At 38.4% G+C, this 19,392-nt stretch overlaps 2 protein-coding genes and 1 long non-coding RNA gene across 3 annotated transcripts in view; 2 read left to right on the forward strand and 1 right to left on the reverse strand.

The window, feature by feature from the left end:
• Positions 1-584: 584 nt before the first annotated feature.
• On the reverse strand, positions 585-3,059 carry LOC147795127 (cryptochrome DASH-like). The gene is made up of 2 exons (XM_087132240.1): positions 2,889-3,059; positions 585-776 (listed from the first exon to the last, which is right to left on the reverse strand). Exons 1-2 carry the CDS (start codon positions 2,952-2,954, stop codon positions 600-602), a joined length of 243 nt encoding a protein of 80 aa, XP_086988366.1. The 5' UTR covers positions 2,955-3,059; the 3' UTR covers positions 585-599.
• A 2,279-nt stretch (positions 3,060-5,338) lies between these two features.
• The window catches only part of LOC147795128 (alpha-(1,6)-fucosyltransferase-like), a 40,158-nt gene continuing 26,104 nt past the window's right edge, over positions 5,339-19,392 (forward strand). Inside the window, exon 1 of the mRNA XM_087132241.1 lies at positions 5,339-5,490. The gene's annotated coding sequence lies outside the window, so the exon portion shown is untranslated. The remainder of the gene's footprint in view (positions 5,491-19,392) is intronic.
• Positions 12,311-18,261, forward strand: LOC147795129 (uncharacterized). The gene is made up of 3 exons (XR_015424122.1): positions 12,311-12,440; positions 13,293-13,357; positions 15,432-18,261. It is a non-coding gene; the product is annotated as an uncharacterized LOC147795129 (long non-coding RNA).

Consider the following 19,392-nt stretch of genomic DNA (forward strand, 5'->3'; position numbering starts at 1 on the left):
ATATGCCCGGAGTTAAAATAAATCTCTACACTTCGCTGCACTCTCAGCAGTAATCCTATGTACACAGGACTCATGCTCTAAAGCATTACGTCGTCAATCCTCCTAAATCCTCAGGAAAATCCTGGAGGAATTAGGTAGACTGAGGCTAAATGGTCAAAACATGTGGCTGATTGAGAAGAATACACTGTGTCAAGGTCTTGCGTTACACTCTGTGTTGTTAATGCTCAGCCATGCATAAATTCATGTCTCAATTATACATGAAATCATCCGCACTGCTCCAGGATACCATTTGCACTGCACCAAAATGACAGGAATTGACAGAAGATTTTGAAGGATTGAGGCAGTGGGCACCCCTCAAAGGACGAGAATTTCGGAGGATTGAGGAATACAGTGTACATGTACATCCTAGCCAAAGGGTCCATGGGTTAGGGCTATTTAATGCACAGAACGCTAATTAATGAATTAGGATTAGTTAATGGGTTAAGGCTAGTTCATGGATTTAATAGGGCTAGTTAATGCAAAGAATGCATCAGGGTTAGGGCTAGTTAATAGGTTAGGGCCAGTTAATGCACAGAAAACCCATATGTACATGTATGTACTCACCTGCCAACTTGTTGCAGGGTTTCCTTGAGATCTTGAAGGCTTTGAAGGAGGAACTTCAGGCGGTGAGGCCCTGTCTTGGGAAAAGAGAAGTGCCAGGTGCCATGGAAGTGACGAGGGTCTAAACAGTACAACGGAAGAACGTAGTCTGCATTCTGATTGGCCCAATGGAGAACCTGCGTAACAAAAGCATCAAAAGTTTAGCTTTGGTAGTTGTTAGTTGTTGTAGTATGCTTCTGAATAAATCTGATTTGAATCAAACCTAGCCAGTTTTGCTGATTGGTTTGTTAAAAAAAAAAACGGGAAAAATAAATACAAGCATAGAGCATACCATGGAGGAAAAACCTGATAAAGGTTTGCTTTTGGAAAAAAATCTCAACACTGCTATTCATTTATCACACCGACTCACTCCTGATACCTGAATGAGTGATGAAAATCTATAGTCAATTTTATGGCTGTCTGGTTCCCAGAACATGGTGATCTGTAATACGTGTACATATCCTCTTTGGGATCATTACAAATGTACAGATTTACAGATGCGTGCATCTTGAGGAAACTTGATACAAACATTGGTTGTTTTGTTTCAATACGTTCATAGAGTTTACACACATGGCTTCATCACGCATCTCAAGTACATCACTGTGTTCAGTTCTTGTAGCAGGACTCTCCGTCAATAAATACATTATTCAGCTTTAAGACACAACAAAGGTCTTTTAATGTAGCAAGAATCGAGCCGTAATTACTACATATCGATCCGTGGCCCAACCGGCTCCTAAAGATCAGTGCTGGACAGATATATGTTGGGCACGATAGGCCAATCTACATGATCCCCTTAACTTAAGGCTCTGTGCGATCGGCTGATGCTGCATGAAATTCCCAACTTTACTTCCATTTTTTTAAACAATCTTTCACAAACGTGAATTAGAATGTAGAAAGAAAGGGTGATTGGATGATGGCAGAATTAGAAAGAAAATGGGATTGGCTGACATAGCTCATGGCAGTTAAATCACTGTGTTTAGGAGCAAGATCGACCGATCGAGCGAAGATCGCACAAGCCCCAATATCGTCAGATTGCACCCGACTATGGAGACTTTTTCTTCTTCAATGACCCAACACATATCACACGAACTACATGTATAACTGGTCAAAAATGTCAAGACGTAAAGACGGACATGCAAAGTAGAGCGACATGGTTGAAACTTAGACTAACGTTAAGTGAACATGGTGAAAGTTGGTTTCACCATGGTTGCACTCACACATTCATGACATTTATTTAGCGCCAATCATGGCATTAGAAAGTAAATTGAAAATAGTGTAAAATCAACCAAGTTTGGAGCCCCATGGCAGGCAACTGAAGTCCCTGAGGCCTCTCAAACAAAAAACAATGTGCTGTTTGATCCTTCGGATTTCATTTGATTTTCAATTTTTAATAGGTTAACCAATGAATTTTTTAATTAGTCTTCAGTCATAGTTTGATGGCTCCTTCGAATTTTTTAATTATCCTCCCAAAACAAACTCACCTCCCAAAAAGTAAATGTTGCCAAGCCTTCCCAGCGGCCATTTTTCAAATGACATCCCTCGCCTTATCTCTTATTCTCAGTTTCAGCTTATTTTTTCAGTTAGGCAAGTTCGTTTTGCTTTGTTTGGCATTATTTCCCAATTTGAAATAAGTCCCGTTCAGAAATCGAAGCAAAATTTATAGTTTCATGTTTGTGCTTGGCACTGCTTTCCTGACATTGCGAAATCACCATAGTTAAAAGGCGATTAAATCATAATTCCATATTGCTTTCAGGGTGTTTTCGTCATTGAATTACTCCATGGAACCATAATACATATTGTATACAATAATAAGTGTGCTTTCTTAGCATATAGCTATATTAGTCTTCAGTCATAGTTTGATGGCTCCTTCGAATTTTTTAATTATCCTCCCAAAACAAACTCACCCCCCAAAAAGTAAATGTTGCCAAGCCTTCCCAGCGGCCATTTTTCAAATGACATCCCTCGCCTTCCGCGGGCTCTTCTGACTTATTTTCAATCCCATTTTTGTCTGCTTTGCCCCCAGATGGGTGCCCCTGAATCAACAGAGATGATCCCGGGCCATACTGACACAATCCCACCATTTCTTGGCCAAAACAGACCCCTCTTTTCGAAACAATCTCTGGGGGGTACTTTTTGTACGCCTTGGCCTGGCGGAGAATTTTCCTGGAATTGGGACACTGCACCCCTACATGCTCTTTGGCAAAAAAAAAAAAAAAGAAGAACAATCACATCTAAATGTCTAGACTCACCTCGTTGTCGTGATATCGCAGGTCATTTCTCAGCAAACATATTACAGTCCTGAGCTTATTTGCCATGATTTTGTCGAAGGAACAGCAGACCGTTCCGCAATTTCCCCTTTCTCTGGCCCCTCAAACACAATTGTGATTACATGTAAGCTTGTGTGCGTTTCACGTCGATCTGTACTGTTCACGCGTACGTTGGACTCGGAGTTACCTGCTTTCAGGTACCAGACAAACTCTCATCTTTGTTGTGCACAATCAAGACGTGGAACCAGTCTTGGGATGTTTTATAAACATGGCCCGCCGTACAGCGTCCCAGACACGTCCCATATCACACAGCTAGCTGCCGTCAAACAGGTGTTGCGTAAACATACATTACATCACATGGACCTTCTGACTAATCCAAACCGGGGGCCCGGGATGGAGGGCGCCTCTTTGAACAGAATCCGAAACTTTGAGATATTAAAAAAAATATTCTACTGGTCAAAAATCACTTTGAAAAAATGTTTCAAAATTCTGGCCACCCTATCGTTGTTGTTGCACTTAGGTGTGAGTAAAGTGGGATGTGTCGAGTTCACTTTATCAGCAAAAAGCCGCTCATTACGGGTACTCGGACAAATACTAATCCTTTTCGGATCAACCCTGTGCAAATGTGAAATTTCTTTTCACGTGACTGGGAAAAAGTTCATCGCGAGCAAATTTTATGGAAACGTTATGGCATTGAAATTGGTTATTTTAAGACGTTGTGTGGGCCAGGGTTTCGGTTTGGTGGATCTCAAAATCACTGGCCTCATTGTTCGTTAATTGAATTCAACGGATTTGGGACGGAATCACTACACGCAGACTTTGGTATGAGTAAAAACCTCTTGTGCAAGGGTTCACACCCGACAATTCGTACACATGTACCGTAATGAGCGATATGTACCGTACATTAGTTCACTGAATAGTGATACCGCCCTCGGGCTTGACCTTATCTCTTATTCTCAGTTTCAGCTTATTTTTTCAGTTAGGCAAGTTCGTTTTGCTTTGTTTGACATTATTTCCCAATTTGAAATAAGTCCCATTCAGAAATCGAAGCAAAATTTATAGTTTCATGTTTGTGCTTGGCACTGCTTTCCTGACATTGCGAAATCACCATAGTTAAAAGGCGATTAAATCATAATTCCATATTGCTTTCAGGGTGTTTTCGTCATTGAATTACTCCATGGAACCATAATACATATTGTATACAATAATAAGTGTGGTTTCTTAGCATATAGCTATATTAGTCTTCAGTCATAGTTTGACGGCTCCTTCGTATTTTCAGCATTTGCAACACGAACGATGCCTTGCACTTGTACCGTTACTCATCCGATGCAATGGAGTCGTGCAAATCACTTCAAGACGTCCCATTAGGAAACCATTTTGAAACCCACAAAAAAGGCTACATGGTGGTGCTTGGCTTATATGAAATGATCTGAACTTCCGTGATTTTGTGTACATGCGTTAAGTGCATACTCTAAAAAATGGAAACTTCTCCTCAATTTCGGTTTGGACTTTAAGAATAATCCCCGCACAATGGCATTGCCATCATTGTATAACAACCACCTTGAATGTTTATTCGTGACTAGCCTCTCTTCTAGACTCTGCACTTGTTCTTTGTATATTATCCTGTATACTGTATAGTTTGTAACCGCTCAAGTGGACCTACATGCCAGCTGTTAAGATATTCAAGTTGCTGCCATAAACTGGAGTTCTGGGGGTTGTTATAGACGAGAATGAGACCATCTTTTTTGTATAAAAAAAACAACAACTGCATGCTGCCAAAGGTTTTGATTGAATTGAAACCTGATGATGTGAAATTTAAAGTTTGCCCAGGAGAGAAATGATCTCTTCAAACTTTTTATTAAACACACCATCCCATTTTACTCAATACGCACGAAAACAAAAATATACAAAGTAGAGGAACCACCTTCTACGTTGTATTTTAGGGCTTTTACACATTTTTTGGGAAATACCCCTTCAATAATAATATAATAATATTAATAATATAAATTGTTTTGTTTTTAAATGTGTTTCAATTTCTGTTTCTTCTGGGGTTCCCCGTCGCCCCCCCCCTCCATCCGCAAGTACCAAGGAGTCAAATAAAGTAGAGGTTTGCTCTGGGGGTGAAGGAACTGAACCCTGATAGGCACATTACAATATGTATTTTTTTGTGCCTTTTACATTGGTTCTCACAACAGAATGCCGAATGCCAAAAATGCCGAACTGTGTCTACTGGATTCCGTACCACTCTTGATTTGTTCAGTATACTGTGGATCTTGTATGTACAACGCTACAGATCACTGTTTTGATAGATTCTGTCTTAAGCCGTAGGAAGTTGGCCTATTATTATAATACTGAGTGGGCGAGCGAACTTTGCACTAACTCACTAGAAAGTTTTTGGGTCACAAGAGGGCGTCTTAATAATCAGCTACTTCATGAATCGAAGATGGCTACCTTATCTTACGAAGACGACGCTGTGTAAATATATCTTACTACTTCGACTTACTTCAAACCATGAGATCAATTTAACCCTCATAAAGGCATAAAGCCTCTCAGTGGCGAAGATCCAGCCGTAGTCTTGGACCAGGTACGTGTGAACAGTACTTACAAGCCTCTCTAACGACCAACAAAGGGTTCATTTTGCTGATACTTTCTCCTCTTGTGTTTGCCCAAGCGTATAACACGGCCCGTGTGTGTCTTGTGTGCCCAGTGTGCGTAGACAATACATGCACATGATGTACCGTAGTCCTCGCACGCGACCTTCCCCTCGGATGATCCAATTACGCAACAGAAGCACATTGGCTTGCCCGCAGATGTACATGGGTGATGTTGGCTAGAAAATTGCTCGAAAAAAGGGGTCATTAATAAAATGGGCCATTAATAAAATGGGCCTAGTGTTAAGTAGTAATGAATAAACGCGTTAAGTGATTGTACTGAGTGAGGGCTATGCAGTACAATTTTTTTCAAGTGCTCAAATTTGTATACACTTTTCAAATTTGTTTATGAATACTGGAGTTTATTTTCATATCTGTGCATACAGTTGTGTATTCTGTTCTGTTGATTGGCAATCAACTTTCCAGGGTCCATTTAAAACCTTCATAAGTTTAAATTCTATTGCTTTTTATGACTTGATGCAGTCAAACTAAAATCAATCGAAGCCCAAAGGATTAAACTATAGATAGATTATAAATAAAAAATATGAGTTTAATGGAAAGAAATATAACTGAAAAAATTTAATTATTAGCTATTATTATTCAAAAAAGTAGTCAGTGTGGTATGTACTTTTATTGGTAGTCTATTTATTCCAAACTTCAAGTGTCCAATTTAAACATGATATAAATCGTAAACTGAAGTGTACAATATAAATTGGAGTTGGTGTTGCATCTTTCGTTCACTGTCATGACTGTAAATGTTCTGTTATATGATACAGGCCCTAATTATGATCCTGATTTGACAATTCTTTTGTAGCATTTCATTTGTACAAGGCTATCTCCTTGTGACACCTGACCTGTCTAATTAGACTTGGAAACATCATTGAAATTTAATTCAACGTAAATTAAATTTTATATCAAGGGTAGGATGTTTTCAATACATTATTTTTTCAAATGTTAGTCTATTATCTTTGACTGAGTGTTTTGTTTCATTCATGTAGCAGGTTTGGAAGGTAATAATTCAGGCAATTGAAGAAAAATTAGTGATATGATTATACGTTTTTTTAACAATAAATACATGTACACTTTATTCCATAGAGCTCTCATGATGATGTATTTGCTAAAATTTCTGCTAAAACTAGAACTGTCAGTGTAAGTGTTTTTGCTTTCTAAGTTCTAACATTTGAAGTATGGGAAGATGGTAAAGAGTTTTGATTGAAGTACCATTTACAAATGTATTCTGTCAGTCTATTTTTATTCTGGCATATTCAAGGAAATGTGTGAAAGAAATGTCAAATGATTTTGAACTGATCATTACCCTTCCTGTGATAGTTGTCTCAGTCATAAGCTAATTATGATATTTGGGTCACAGAAGGGCATATTTGGTTGCACCAACATCAATCAGAACTTGACTACGTCATTTACATGGATATTGATTGAAGGGAATCCTTAATTTGATGTCATTAAGTGTTTTGTGATAAACACTGTCAGTTTAATTTATCACTATGAGTGGAACCCCCCCCAAAAAGGTAATTGTGTCCATGCATTCTGGATGAACCCAAGCTGCAAGCCTGTAAATTGCCAACAGTAAATCACCATTTGGCAAAGTGGTCAAATTAACCTGAATTGGTCTTGATGCAATTTCATTGTTTGCCTGGTTCCACTCTATAAAACCTCAAACTAATGCTGTGTGGAAAAGCAGACTAAAGCTCCGCCCACTCCATGTTACTTTGAAGCCTCTGTCCAACCAACTGTGCAGTCAGTCATGCAACATAACACACAAATCATACCTTGGGGAGTTGATAATCAAAGTTGACTGGTAATGCTATGCATGTTAACTACCCTTATGCTAATTGGTTCTGCCATTCATACAGAAAACTGTCATGGTTTTTGTATCTTATAGGGGATTGTCTTGAGAGCAGCAGGTACACTGCATGATCACCTGGATTCAGCTTTGTAATTCATTTTTGTGTATGGTGCTGTTTACTGTCTTACTGCATTCATTTTAAAAAATGTGATACACTGGGTTCTACCCTTTTTTAATATACTGAATGTACCCTTTTTGTTGCCATTTCATGGTCTAGATAAGAAACGCTAAGGTAAAGACATTATTTTTAAAACAAATTTCAAAACCCAAAACTGCTGCAAACTGCTTACCAACTTAAGGTGACCTGAAATATGAACGTACCAATAAAAGGCCGGACATTTTGCTCCAAGCAGAATTTTTCACAAAGGGGAAATGCCTTTCAGGATTTGTGAACGTTTGGTTGCAGATTTGTTGCATCTGGAAACTAACCCTAGCATCGTCAAAGGTTTGAAGAGGGAAGGAAAAAACTATTGGCTTTTGTTCAAATTATTTAGCTGCGCCCAAGTATCTGTTTGACTATGGAGTTCCCCAGTGATTAGGAAATCCAGCTTGACGTAGTTACAGCTTATCTGTCAATAACTGAGCAATTGTTGACTGTTGTGGTTGGAGCTTTGCAAGGGAAAATCAACTTATTGTTAAAAGGATCAACTTTTACCAGTGGTTGATGCTTGAGTCAACAGTGGAGCTGTGACCAGACCAACCTGTGGAAGCATTGCTATTCTTGCCACTAAATATTCATTGAAAGACTATCTCCTGTCAGATGGATGGATTATCAAAGTGAACCCATTTTTCAGATAACAGTTGGACAGTAATTTTAGAAAGTTAGACCAACTACAATGTACATGTATGTCACCATAAACAGTGTAGTACCTCGGTATGTTGAACAGGTAAGTATTCTAATTGTTTAGTAAATATTCATTTGCATAACAGGCAAATACAAAATGTGTACTATCATGATTCACCCGTCAAACATTATTTCTGTCACAGTGTCTGTCTTTGAGCAGTGAGAGTAAAACCCCTGTTCTTTAGCCAGAGGACTCTGTTTTGACTTCGTAGGCTTTCCATCTGGAGTTTCATGACTTTCCTGAACAGCTATGATGAGTGTTTAAATTGGTTTATGCTGCTGAAATAAGTCTGTTGATAGGTAAGGCCCATTGAAGCATTCTGATCGAGGCTGGAAAACAAAAGAAATTTGTCCAACGTTTTTGTATGCTTTTTCTCCTAGATTATTTTTAACCGGAGAAAAATATCAGAGGGAGTGAAGCAGACAGTTTAGTCAGTTAATGTTTGCTTTGCTTTTGTTTGTTTCCTTGTTTTGTGACATGCTACACGTTTTCCTTAAATTTGAACCATTAGGAGTTGTAGAGAATGTTTTTGCTAACTGACTGGCACAGAACAATAAATGACCAGGCTAAATGCAAGTTGAGTTGATGTATCATGGGTACATGCAGGCTAGGGTGGGAGTCTGAATCAGTGAGTCACTGACTGTCACTGACACAGGCAGAAGGCCAAAGAAAAGAGAGTTTAGACAGGATATATGTAGCTACATGTATCCTTTCCTTCAATAGAATACGTAGCCAAAAAATGATAGTTCTTCAAGAGTGAATGATGGGCAACTGGAGTCTTGGCTGTCATTTCTTTATTTCAAGGCCTGTGCAAGACCTGTACAGGTCTACATGTAGGCAACAGTGCACATTTCAACTGACTTTTTATGCCTCATGTGTTGCTTCTTCTGAAGTTACACATGCACACTGTACGTGACTATTGCCTATTCACGTACCTTTGGATTTTGTTACAAAAAAATTGGCTAATATTTGTCGAGAGACCTTGTAATTTTGTAAATTTGTATCATTTTCATGGTATGGGAGGTTATCCTAGTTCTTTAAGTTCTTGTAACGTCATGCTCGCATTTTTTTTTCCTGGTGTTTTTCATGTTTCGGTATGTGTCCTTCTGATTGAATGGATGTTTCTAAATGGGCATTTACATGTATTTGATGTTTAATTGGGTAGAGTTTATTTTCTATTTTTGCAAAGTACAGATTGATATAATTCATTCTAACCTTTCCACATTTCTGTGTTTGAAATTGACCTATCTGCATTCATGCCATGTACATGTACCTTCAACCTTATCCCCCACCCGAAAAGTGCTCCAATTAAATGGATGCCCTTGCTACATGTAGTCTCATTAGATGCACATATCAAATAACCAACTTCAGCAAGCAGTGAAGTACGCAGTCACTTCCTGCAGGTTATTTGGTTTCTCTTCCAGCACACTTCCCCTCCATTTGTCTGCAGTATTAATGAATTGTAAAATCAAATCTTGATGAGGAGAATTGGAAGCACTGGATAAGCACCACCTGCCTCATTTATCCAAAATTATTGACCTGTTTGCTTTGAAGTCCCTTCCCCTCAGCATTAGAGGAAATTGACAAAGTATAGCCCTGTCGTTTTCTACCCGTCTCATATTGCATTGATTTTTTGCTGCCTGTCGATTGCGTTAGCTGCCTACACCATGTATATACCACAAGCCGATCTATTACACTGAGCCACTACTTACGCTGATGCGGTGGTTCAGTCATAATGCTATACTCAAGGCATTCTTTCACAGTCCTAAATAATTTATGCTTCAGTTAAATGGCTTTATTCAATGACCTTGGCACCCATTATTTCTAATTATTTGTGCATAGAAGACCGAACTTGCTTAGAAGCTGCAAGCAAATGTGCGGGAATGGAGTTGGTGGAAAATCATGATCTCACCCTGAAGGCTAAATATTCGCGGGCTCAGGGTGAATCAAATAGTTCTTATGTGCTTGTTGGTTGTAAACTGACATTACGCCTTTCCTACATTAAGATTCCATGGCTATAGCTCCTGTTTGGGTGTCTTATAAACTGCAAATAATTGTAAGAACATCAAATTTAGAGGAGTGGGTATTCTAGTTTTAACATGCACAGGTACCGGTAATTCATGGTAAATCTAGATATACAGTTCCTAAATTTCTTGGTTTTTTCCCCTGTAAATATCAACTTTCAGGGCAAAATTAAGCACTGTTTGTAAAATGTTCAGTACATGTTCATGTTCTTGTTTGAGCTTATCAGTCACCACTGTGAAGCATGGTATACTGCACACATTGACAAAATACTCAAGCTGCCAACCAACCATATCTATTGCTAGAAGGCTAGATGTGAGTTCATAGCAAGAGAACACAAACACAAAAAAGTGCCGTGCACTATCCTTCGAAAGCTTAGCAGTGTCTCCGTACTAATCTTTATTTTGTTTGATGTTGCATTTGCCATCCACACTGTATTTGGTTTTCTGGAGTATTTTTTTGATGGTGGCATGTTATACCACAAAGGTTTCCTCTCTCATTTACAGTCTATCCTTTGAATGTGCTGATTTTTTTGGGTGAATTTTGTACAATATTGGCATAATGCCATTTCTGATTTGTTATTTTTTAGTAATTAGTGATACCGACATCACTAATTTTCCCTGGCATTGGTTTGTAAGCCATCAAAAGTGATGACGTCCTTAAAAAGCTAAATTTAACGGGGAAATAATACAGCATTTATTTGGAAAGCACTTAAGAATTTTTCAGACCAGTCTCATTGGGTTTTTGCGCAGGGTGTCGATTATTGTTCCTGTAGAGAACTCTCTCTCAAATTAAATATCTACATGTGTAGAATATTATGAATATTTGAATGCATTGACAAACTCTTTTTGCACGTGCAACTGACACCAACAACTTGGCACACATATATTGGAAATATCCCTTATGCTTCATCAGCACAACAATCTCAGACAGAATTTTTTGCAGCTTTCTTTTGACACCGACAGTATGCTACAAAGACATCATGGAAAGAATTTTTCGTTGAGATCATTTGAAGGGCAATTGCGCACGAAAGTTGAAACTTGGTCACAGCATTACCAACCTCATCGTTACCGTAGTAATTCCCAAGCAAAAGAAAGTTTTGAACAAAATCATAGTGAAATGAAAGGCTTTCTATTTCCACCATCTTTTTTGTCCAAAATTTCTTCTTGTTTAAGAATACCATATTGATCAAATTTCCACCTTGACGAGGAATTTCCCTGAAACAGTCCTGCAGTGATGATTGGAGACTGATGAAGAGCTTGTCATTGTTAAACTGTCCATAGTGGTTTATCCCATGTTACTCCAGTGCAGTAATGCCCGTTGCATTATGCCCTCTGACTGCTGCCGTAATGGTTCATAAGTGTCGTGCAAACATTGAAATGAGTGTCTTTTGAGTTCATGGTACACTACGTATTGTGACAGTGCTTGGATACTCACACGCACTATGCTCATCAGGCCAACACATTGCAGTTGCTTCAAATTTTTTTCCCAGCTTGACCAAATTGAATATGCCGGGCCAAGATAGAGTGATCATGCATAGTGTTCATACTTCAGTGAACTCCAGGCTGTCTGAGAAATATGATTCGCAAAGTGCATTTGTGAGGGACATATGCGGTATACCCAAGATACATGTATACATAGTTTGTGAGTGCGGCAGGATTACGTCAACCATTGAAAACAGGTTTTTTATCGCTTGAGTTTTTCAGCGGTTGTACGTGTACATGCATACCATACATACCATTCATAAATCAGTCAGACTCCCTTGTCATAGAATATATTTTGGTTATAGAAAATAGAACTAGGGACTACATGTACCGAAAGATGTTAACAATGAACACCTGCCTTTGTTGATGAGACAGGCATGCAATTGTAAATGGGTGAGTTCTAATTCTTTATCTGTTTTGCAATTGTTCTCGGACATTTCATCAGGACTCAAATTTAAACTTGGGCTTTTTATGCCATTTGACCTCCAGTTTTTACCAAAGATTGATTGTATAGCGCCGCACAGCGGCGCAAGATGGAGAACTGACCATCTCGCATGTGTTAATTTCATGGAGGTCATGATCTGCCATTCTGGTGTGCAACTGGCAAGCTGTTTGTACATGTGACATATGGGGGCAGGAGGCTCTGTCCACGAAAAAGGGACAGTAAGGTAAATATTTATCCTGAATAAGATTGAAACTTACATTTGTCATAAATAGAAATATTTAACATCTTAATGTAAAACCGTTGGAGATGAAATGGGAGATTTTTGGTGTGTTCTGTGTGGCTACACTCACTGTCCGTTGTGAAGCGATGTTAATTTGTATAAATTGTAGGCTAGCCTATATGTATCTCATCCGTAGGCCTCCTGGGCGCAGCAATCCCACGGCACATTTCATTACAAGTGGCTCACTCTCCTGGACTGCTGACTAAATTACCCTAAAAAAGTGGAGCTCTGATACTTCTTGACACCTCTGAACTGGACTTGACACCTCTGAATCAAAATGATGTCTTGAATATCAGCAGGTTAAAGTTTGTGGGAATAGATAAAAGAAGAACAGCTGTGTTTTTAATAAAAAATAAAATATTTATTGGTTGCCCCGTATTACTAATAAGTTAAAATGTAAATGCAGGTAGACCAGAACCCTGTTTTTTTTTACCACAACACCTGATCTTGTGGCGTATGTATATCTTTCTTTTTTTTTTCTTGGCAAACAGTGGTTATTCACTCATGAATATTCAAATAGGCCTAGGCCTAATAATTAATATAAAAATGTAGCAGAATACTGTACATGATGTATACCAGAATTTGAATTTGTACCTGTAACGTTACGTGACCACTGCCATCTTCCATTAGCACTAAGTACTGTATATTCACATAAATAGTATATACATGTAGACTAGACATTGTCTGGGGAAAAAAATGGGCTCTCCAGTTTTACACCTTGCACTGAAGGATTAACTCACACATAGGAATTGTGTTTGTAAGTGTACCATTTCTGTGTTTGCCTTTTTCATTCAGAAAATTTCTCATCTGTAAAAACCAACTTTGCAGAAATTCGTTAATAGGTCTACAAATGGCAACAGGTATGTAATCATTTTTCTTGAAAAGAAGATTTGTATTACTCACTGTACAGATGTTGTGGCTTCAAGTCAATCATTAGAAAAACTTCCATATACGGATTCCAGTTGATACTCGGTAACAAAAACCATATTTTGTGTTTTGCTCAAATGTGACCAAAAGGTACCTAAGCCCAAGCTATTTACCCTAAAATTGCAAGAGGAGTTGGGCTGGGGAAATCCTACAAAAAAGGTAGAAATTTATGCTCTTCTGAAAAAGGCGGCCTGAACTACATAAAAAAGTAAAAGATGAATACAATGAGGGAATACATGTAAGTTAACCTAATCCACACCCAGTATTGATACAATGAGGGAAACATTTTTGTTGATAACATCTCAGGGCAACAAGTAAATTATTATTAAGTTAACTTCTTAAGCACCAAGATAACCCGTGTTGTCAGATCTGTTTAGTGGGAAAAGTTATATTAATCTGTAGTTACATCATTTTATGTTAAATTCTGTTTTCTGGTCTGAAAATTGCTTTCCTGAAATCAATGCACAGGTGTTCTGGCATGTCTGGCCTGTACACATGTATGCTTCAGGAAGCCACAGGGTAATTTATGTGAAGTACATACCTGTATACAGCCATACCCCCAAAATAGGCCTAGGATACTGTGCTTTTACTTGTTAGTAACCTTCTTTGCTGTTCTGTTTACCTGTTTGACATAGGGTTCCTTTAATTCCCTGCATTTCAATTTGAAGGCATACTGTATTCGCATGCTAACAAATCTTGCTACAGTGCGAGCATAGACATTGTTAGTGCACACATTCAGATTGCTGTAGTTATAGTCTGCTTGCAAATTGCACTGGTTATTCTGTGGAAGATCCTGTTTTTCGTCATACGAGCGTCATTAAATTCTGTTCTGAATACCAGTTCATAGAGAGTGCAGAAGTCAACAAAGGAATGTGATAACACCATAAGTGATCCAAAATCACATTTTGTAGTATCCCATGCTTTGTTGTTTATAATAGGAGGGATGGATCATGTAAAATTGATTCAGGCAACAACAAAGCCAAGCTGCACTGTTCACACTGAAAAGGAACAATATGACTCAGCAGGCTTTTACAACACAGGTAACCAGCTATGTATGCCAAAGTGTTTTTCTGGATGGTATCAAGAACAGGCTGGATAACAGGTATATGTATGTTTAAGGGGTCCTGAAAGTGATAATTTCACTTTGTGATGGTGTTGTTGGGGCCCTTTCCTCTGTGAAAGAGAGTTCAATGTTAGCTTGAATTTATCAGAGCCTGCTACACAGTTAGAAGATAGGGCTGGTTTAATTAGCTCTGCCACCATTACCACCCATAGACCAAACTTAAACTGGGATATAGTTGGATTGTCACGAAATCCACCCTTCTGCTTTACTGTTTAACAAAAATTTTCAACTACATCTTGGCTGAATCTACCTGTTAACCCTAACCCCTTAGGCTCCTGCACTAGAAAGCATACTGAACCTCACAAAATCCAACAGGTTCATGTACTTGTCTATGTACTTGTACATGCAGGTTAGTGTACCAAACCTGATAAACTCCAACAGAATGAGCCCGTTGGAGTTTGAGTGATATGGTATGGATGGGTCTATGCAGTATAGGATGATTTGCATTGAACAGTACCAAACCTGACAAAATCAAGCATAGTCCAACAATTGGTATAGCAAGTCAGACACTGCACACAATGACTCCTGCGTGTCCCAACTCACACAGAATCCAACACCATCTCCCTGGGCCTTTCATCCCAAGTCTCACAAAATTCAACAGCAGGTTCCTAAGGTACGGTACCAAACCTGCCAAAACCTGCTGTTGGAGTATGGCAGGTTTTGGGCAGTTAGGGTTAAAAGGAATTTCACACCATCATATGTTTTCATGTCATTCCAAAGCTGAAGAATGGAGGAAATACTCAAAATCCATACCTTTAATACACAGACCATTTTTAGATCCCACAATTTCCAAACTTTTAAGCCATGGTATAGTAGTACTTAAAAAGGATGTATGGTTTGTACCTTCTGACATAGGTCTCTTCAAAACCTGCTTCTCATTTCAGGTCCTGCTGTTAAATGCATCAAACAAGTTATCGATTTTCTTGATGAACTCTGCAGTGTAGACCGGGCAGCATCAGCTGGGAGCTTTCCGAAAAGAAGTATAAGTGTAGATGCCTGCTGCAACAGTATGACTCAAGACCTGTGCCACTGTATTCACTCTCAATTTTTGAGAAGTTGTTCAAGTCAAAATGACCTTGTGAAAGTGTAGGTGCCATATGAATGGGCATTTGTGACTCACACTCATAAAATGATCGAATGTAGGACCATTTTACATTTCTAGTGGCCCCCTCTGAATCCTTATATCTAAAAAGGTAAATATCATGTGATAATCCAGTACTTAAACTCATTTCATCAAATGTTAAAACATAAAATCTGTCACGGTTTTTCATTGCAGTGACTTTCTGTTCCATAACATTCAAAACTCTGTCTGAAACTCCAGGCTAAATTTCAACATTTCGGAGCCATTTTCGAAGTGATGAAACAGAGGGTAGGTTTAACAATCGACTGCAAAAAAATGTGAGCTCTTGGGCCTTGATGGTAAAGAGACAAGGCAATTACTTTGTCTGTATCACACCATCTCCTACCTCTAACTTTTACACGCCTTGATGAGTTGGGTATTTGTCAATTTGAGAAGCAAAGAAAGACAAAGCTGGCTCATCCATGGTACCGAATAGCACCTTTGATGAGGTTGCTCATAATCTCAGCTGGAGTGGTAATATGTGAGAGGATGTTCTGAAGCCATTGCACTTTCTCTCTGTGTCAAGATGTCTTGACTGTTTCCTTGTAGAGTTTTCTTGGTTTTCCTATGATGGATGCCATCTTCAGTGAAGGGACCATCTACTGTACGTAGCTTTGCATACATGTATATGATGGTGTGCTACAGAAATTAACTCCACAGCTTAATATTAATATGCAACTTTTTTTTTTTGGTCGAAGAATACATATAGATAAATCAAGCATCCATTGGCTGAAACCCATTTTGCACGTTAACTTTAACTTGCAACTTCAGTGTGCAGCCATCGGGCACGTGTAATATGTAATGCGTGCGTGTGATGACAAAGTCACCGATGAACTGGATATAAAAACTTGAATGTACAGACAAAGATTGATAGGCAATTTTAATTGTATATATATATATATATACACACAGACATACATATCATATATTTAGATATGTATATCTGTGTATATATTTTCTTTTGGCCAGTTTTAGTAGACTTTCTCATGTCCCATCTAGCTCAAGCTTCCTTTTGCACCCTCATTTTTGTCGCTGAGGTGTCACATGTTTTGGTGTGTTTGGGACCTCCAACAATGTGGGCACTGCATCTGTAATGAAATGGAAACATCAGATGAAATGTATGCACGTAGTAAAATGCAAGTTTTTATATTTAGGGCAACAAGTCTGAATTTTTGAAAAGTTGTGAATGTTTTACAAACTGTATAGTTCGGCTGTTTGAATTTGGGACAAATTGTTTGTTTTTACAAACTATACAGTTTCTGCACTTTTGTTATTTTAACTGCCCATACTGTCTGTAAAATAAAGAAAACTTGGTAAAACTCCTAAAAGAATGTGGTGTAGTTTTCATCCTTTGTCCAATTTGCTGGTAAATATGTGCAGCGTTGGCCTGTTAAGTAGAATGTTAAGTCTTCTGCTAGGCCTTTTACATGCATTCACGAGTCAAAGAGGTTCATTACAAATATGAACGTCATTAATTTGGGGACTCAGCCCAGCTTAAGTTATGTCTTAATTTTTGGCGCGATTGTTTACCTGTTTTTGGTAAATTTCACTTTTCATTATTTAAATTACTACTCGCCTTTCTTTGTTCTTGGGAAAGTGTAAGAATGATAGTTCTGAGCTTTTCTTGAACCTGCGTTTGCAGTTCATGGCTGCACACGTCGCCGACATTGTGCTTCGCGATCCAGATGTACACGTAGCGCTGCCCCGATATGTACATTTTTTTGTACTTTGGTCCAATACCAAAATGGCACTCACGGTAATTACGCGTTTCAGTGGAGAGTTCCCCATCTTGCGCCGCTGCGCGCTGCGATACAATCTTTGGTTGTCACCTCCCATGTTGGAACATTAATATTTGATTACACATTGGGAAGTTTATTTTTAGTACATTATTCAGTGGTTGACATTTATCGAGGTCCTTAAACAAAGTTCGTAGCATTTGATGTTTCCAAAACCCCTGGTGAAGATTTGTTATCACTATGGTACATCTGCTGTGTTTAACTAGTGATGTTTTGCCTAAAGGTTTGCATTTAATTGTGGAAAGTTTCACTAAACATTCACTGAAGACACTGCTTCCTGTAGGTTTCTATTTTTAATGTCACTGTGTGATGGTTGAAGGACATGTACATGTAATCGTACTAATGCTTTTAAACCTGCAATGTCTACAGCATGTTGGTTTCGGGGATAAGATTTTACTTAATGATGCCCACTTTTTAAAATGTAAATATTGATATCCATTTATTTTTTCATAAACTTTTCCAACTTGTAAGTACATGAAGTTCTGCAAATGTTTATGCTTACTAAAGATGTTTCAGACTGTTTTTGTGCCTATTGGGTACTGTGCTGGTATGTTTTTCCCTAGAGAGGTACACAGTACCATTTTTGACAGTTGCATAATAAATTCATGAGCATACATGTACATGTAAAACAACAAAGTCTACATGTTTGGGTATGTAGTTGCAGGTACCGTACTTGAGGCATTTCTCATCAAATGACTCTTGGAACTGTTTATTACCTCTTTTTTCTATTGAAACACTTATTTTTCCTTTCCGAGCTAATTTCTGTGCTCAGTCATTTTTTGTCTGTGAAAATGATGGCTGTAGTGAGCAACGATCTGCAATCTCGTTACACCATGTGGACCCCCCCATGCTTGCAGGGATAGCAGTGATAATAAACAATGCAAATACCCTAACAGCCATATCTTCTGAACTTATACAAGCTGCACAGTTCCTCCACGGTTCATCTGAGAATGATCTACTGTAAGTTACAGTACGCACTGATCCCTGAGGCCAGGAGTGGATGCATAATGCTGCCTCTTTCATAGTGTATGAAATTCATAGATTATGCGAGGCCTTCCATGAAGTGACAGCTTGGAATTAGATACCTGTACATGTAAAAAGTGATTGTGAAATGCTTGGGCTGGAATTTAGACTTTTTTCCCCCAGAAATTATCTTCAGTAGAAAAAAAAAAAGAAATCCATTCATCAATAAGTAGATGCACATTGTCGTACATGTACATGTACTCGACATGTGTTTCATACAAAGCCGGTGCATGAATCTTCACTTGCCTGCAACAAACATAATCTCTTTTTCAAAGACACCATAAAATGTCAGTTTATTAATTCAGCATTAGACTTTCTAGTGGCGAATGAATTTTACCATACAGTGTACAATGTACATGTATTTGTTGTTAAGGACAATAAATGAGATTGAATGTTTTTCACATTACAACAGCACGTCAAATGGGTGCCAGCCACCATTGGTGAGCATAGCAATTTCCTACCAGTAGGGTACTAAAAACATGGTTTGACAGCTCTGATGCCAGATGGAACAATTGAGCAGAAATATGATAATGTGACATAGGTAATTCCAGAAAATGGACCCCTAATTTCTGGAATTACCCATTGTACATGAATCATGTATTGGAAGGATCCAATTTTTATAAATTACTTGAAAGCCTTCCCTTCTCTGCGTGTTTACATCATCCATCAATCTTGCTTTTTCCATATTACATTCAGGTAATTAACTCAAATAATTACTGTGCTCATTTGAAATTGTCCCCATATCGCCCAGAGGTTTCAAGAAAAGTAAATTGTGTACTTTATTTGTATGTGAACTCAGTGGCCGTTTTCTGATCAATATTTTTCAAGGCATCTGATTTACTTACTTTGACTTCTACATGTGCATAAGATTGAACAGATGTTTCTATTTAAAGTAAATTTTTTCCC

Source organism: Acanthaster planci, unplaced genomic scaffold (assembly GCF_054643075.1).
Source record: "Acanthaster planci isolate LZ-2023a unplaced genomic scaffold, COTS_SCS Contig155, whole genome shotgun sequence".
NCBI lineage: Eukaryota > Metazoa > Echinodermata > Asteroidea > Valvatida > Acanthasteridae > Acanthaster > Acanthaster planci.

Bases quoted from the DNA above. Each gene is read 5' to 3' on its own strand.
- LOC147795127 (XM_087132240.1), bottom strand. From the start codon at position 2,954: ATGGCAAATAAGCTCAGGACTGTAATATGTTTGCTGAGAAATGACCTG. The intron at 777-2,888 runs GTGAGTCTAGAC...TTTGTTACGCAG, and splicing joins TGCGATATCACGACAACGAG to GTTCTCCATTGGGCCAATCA.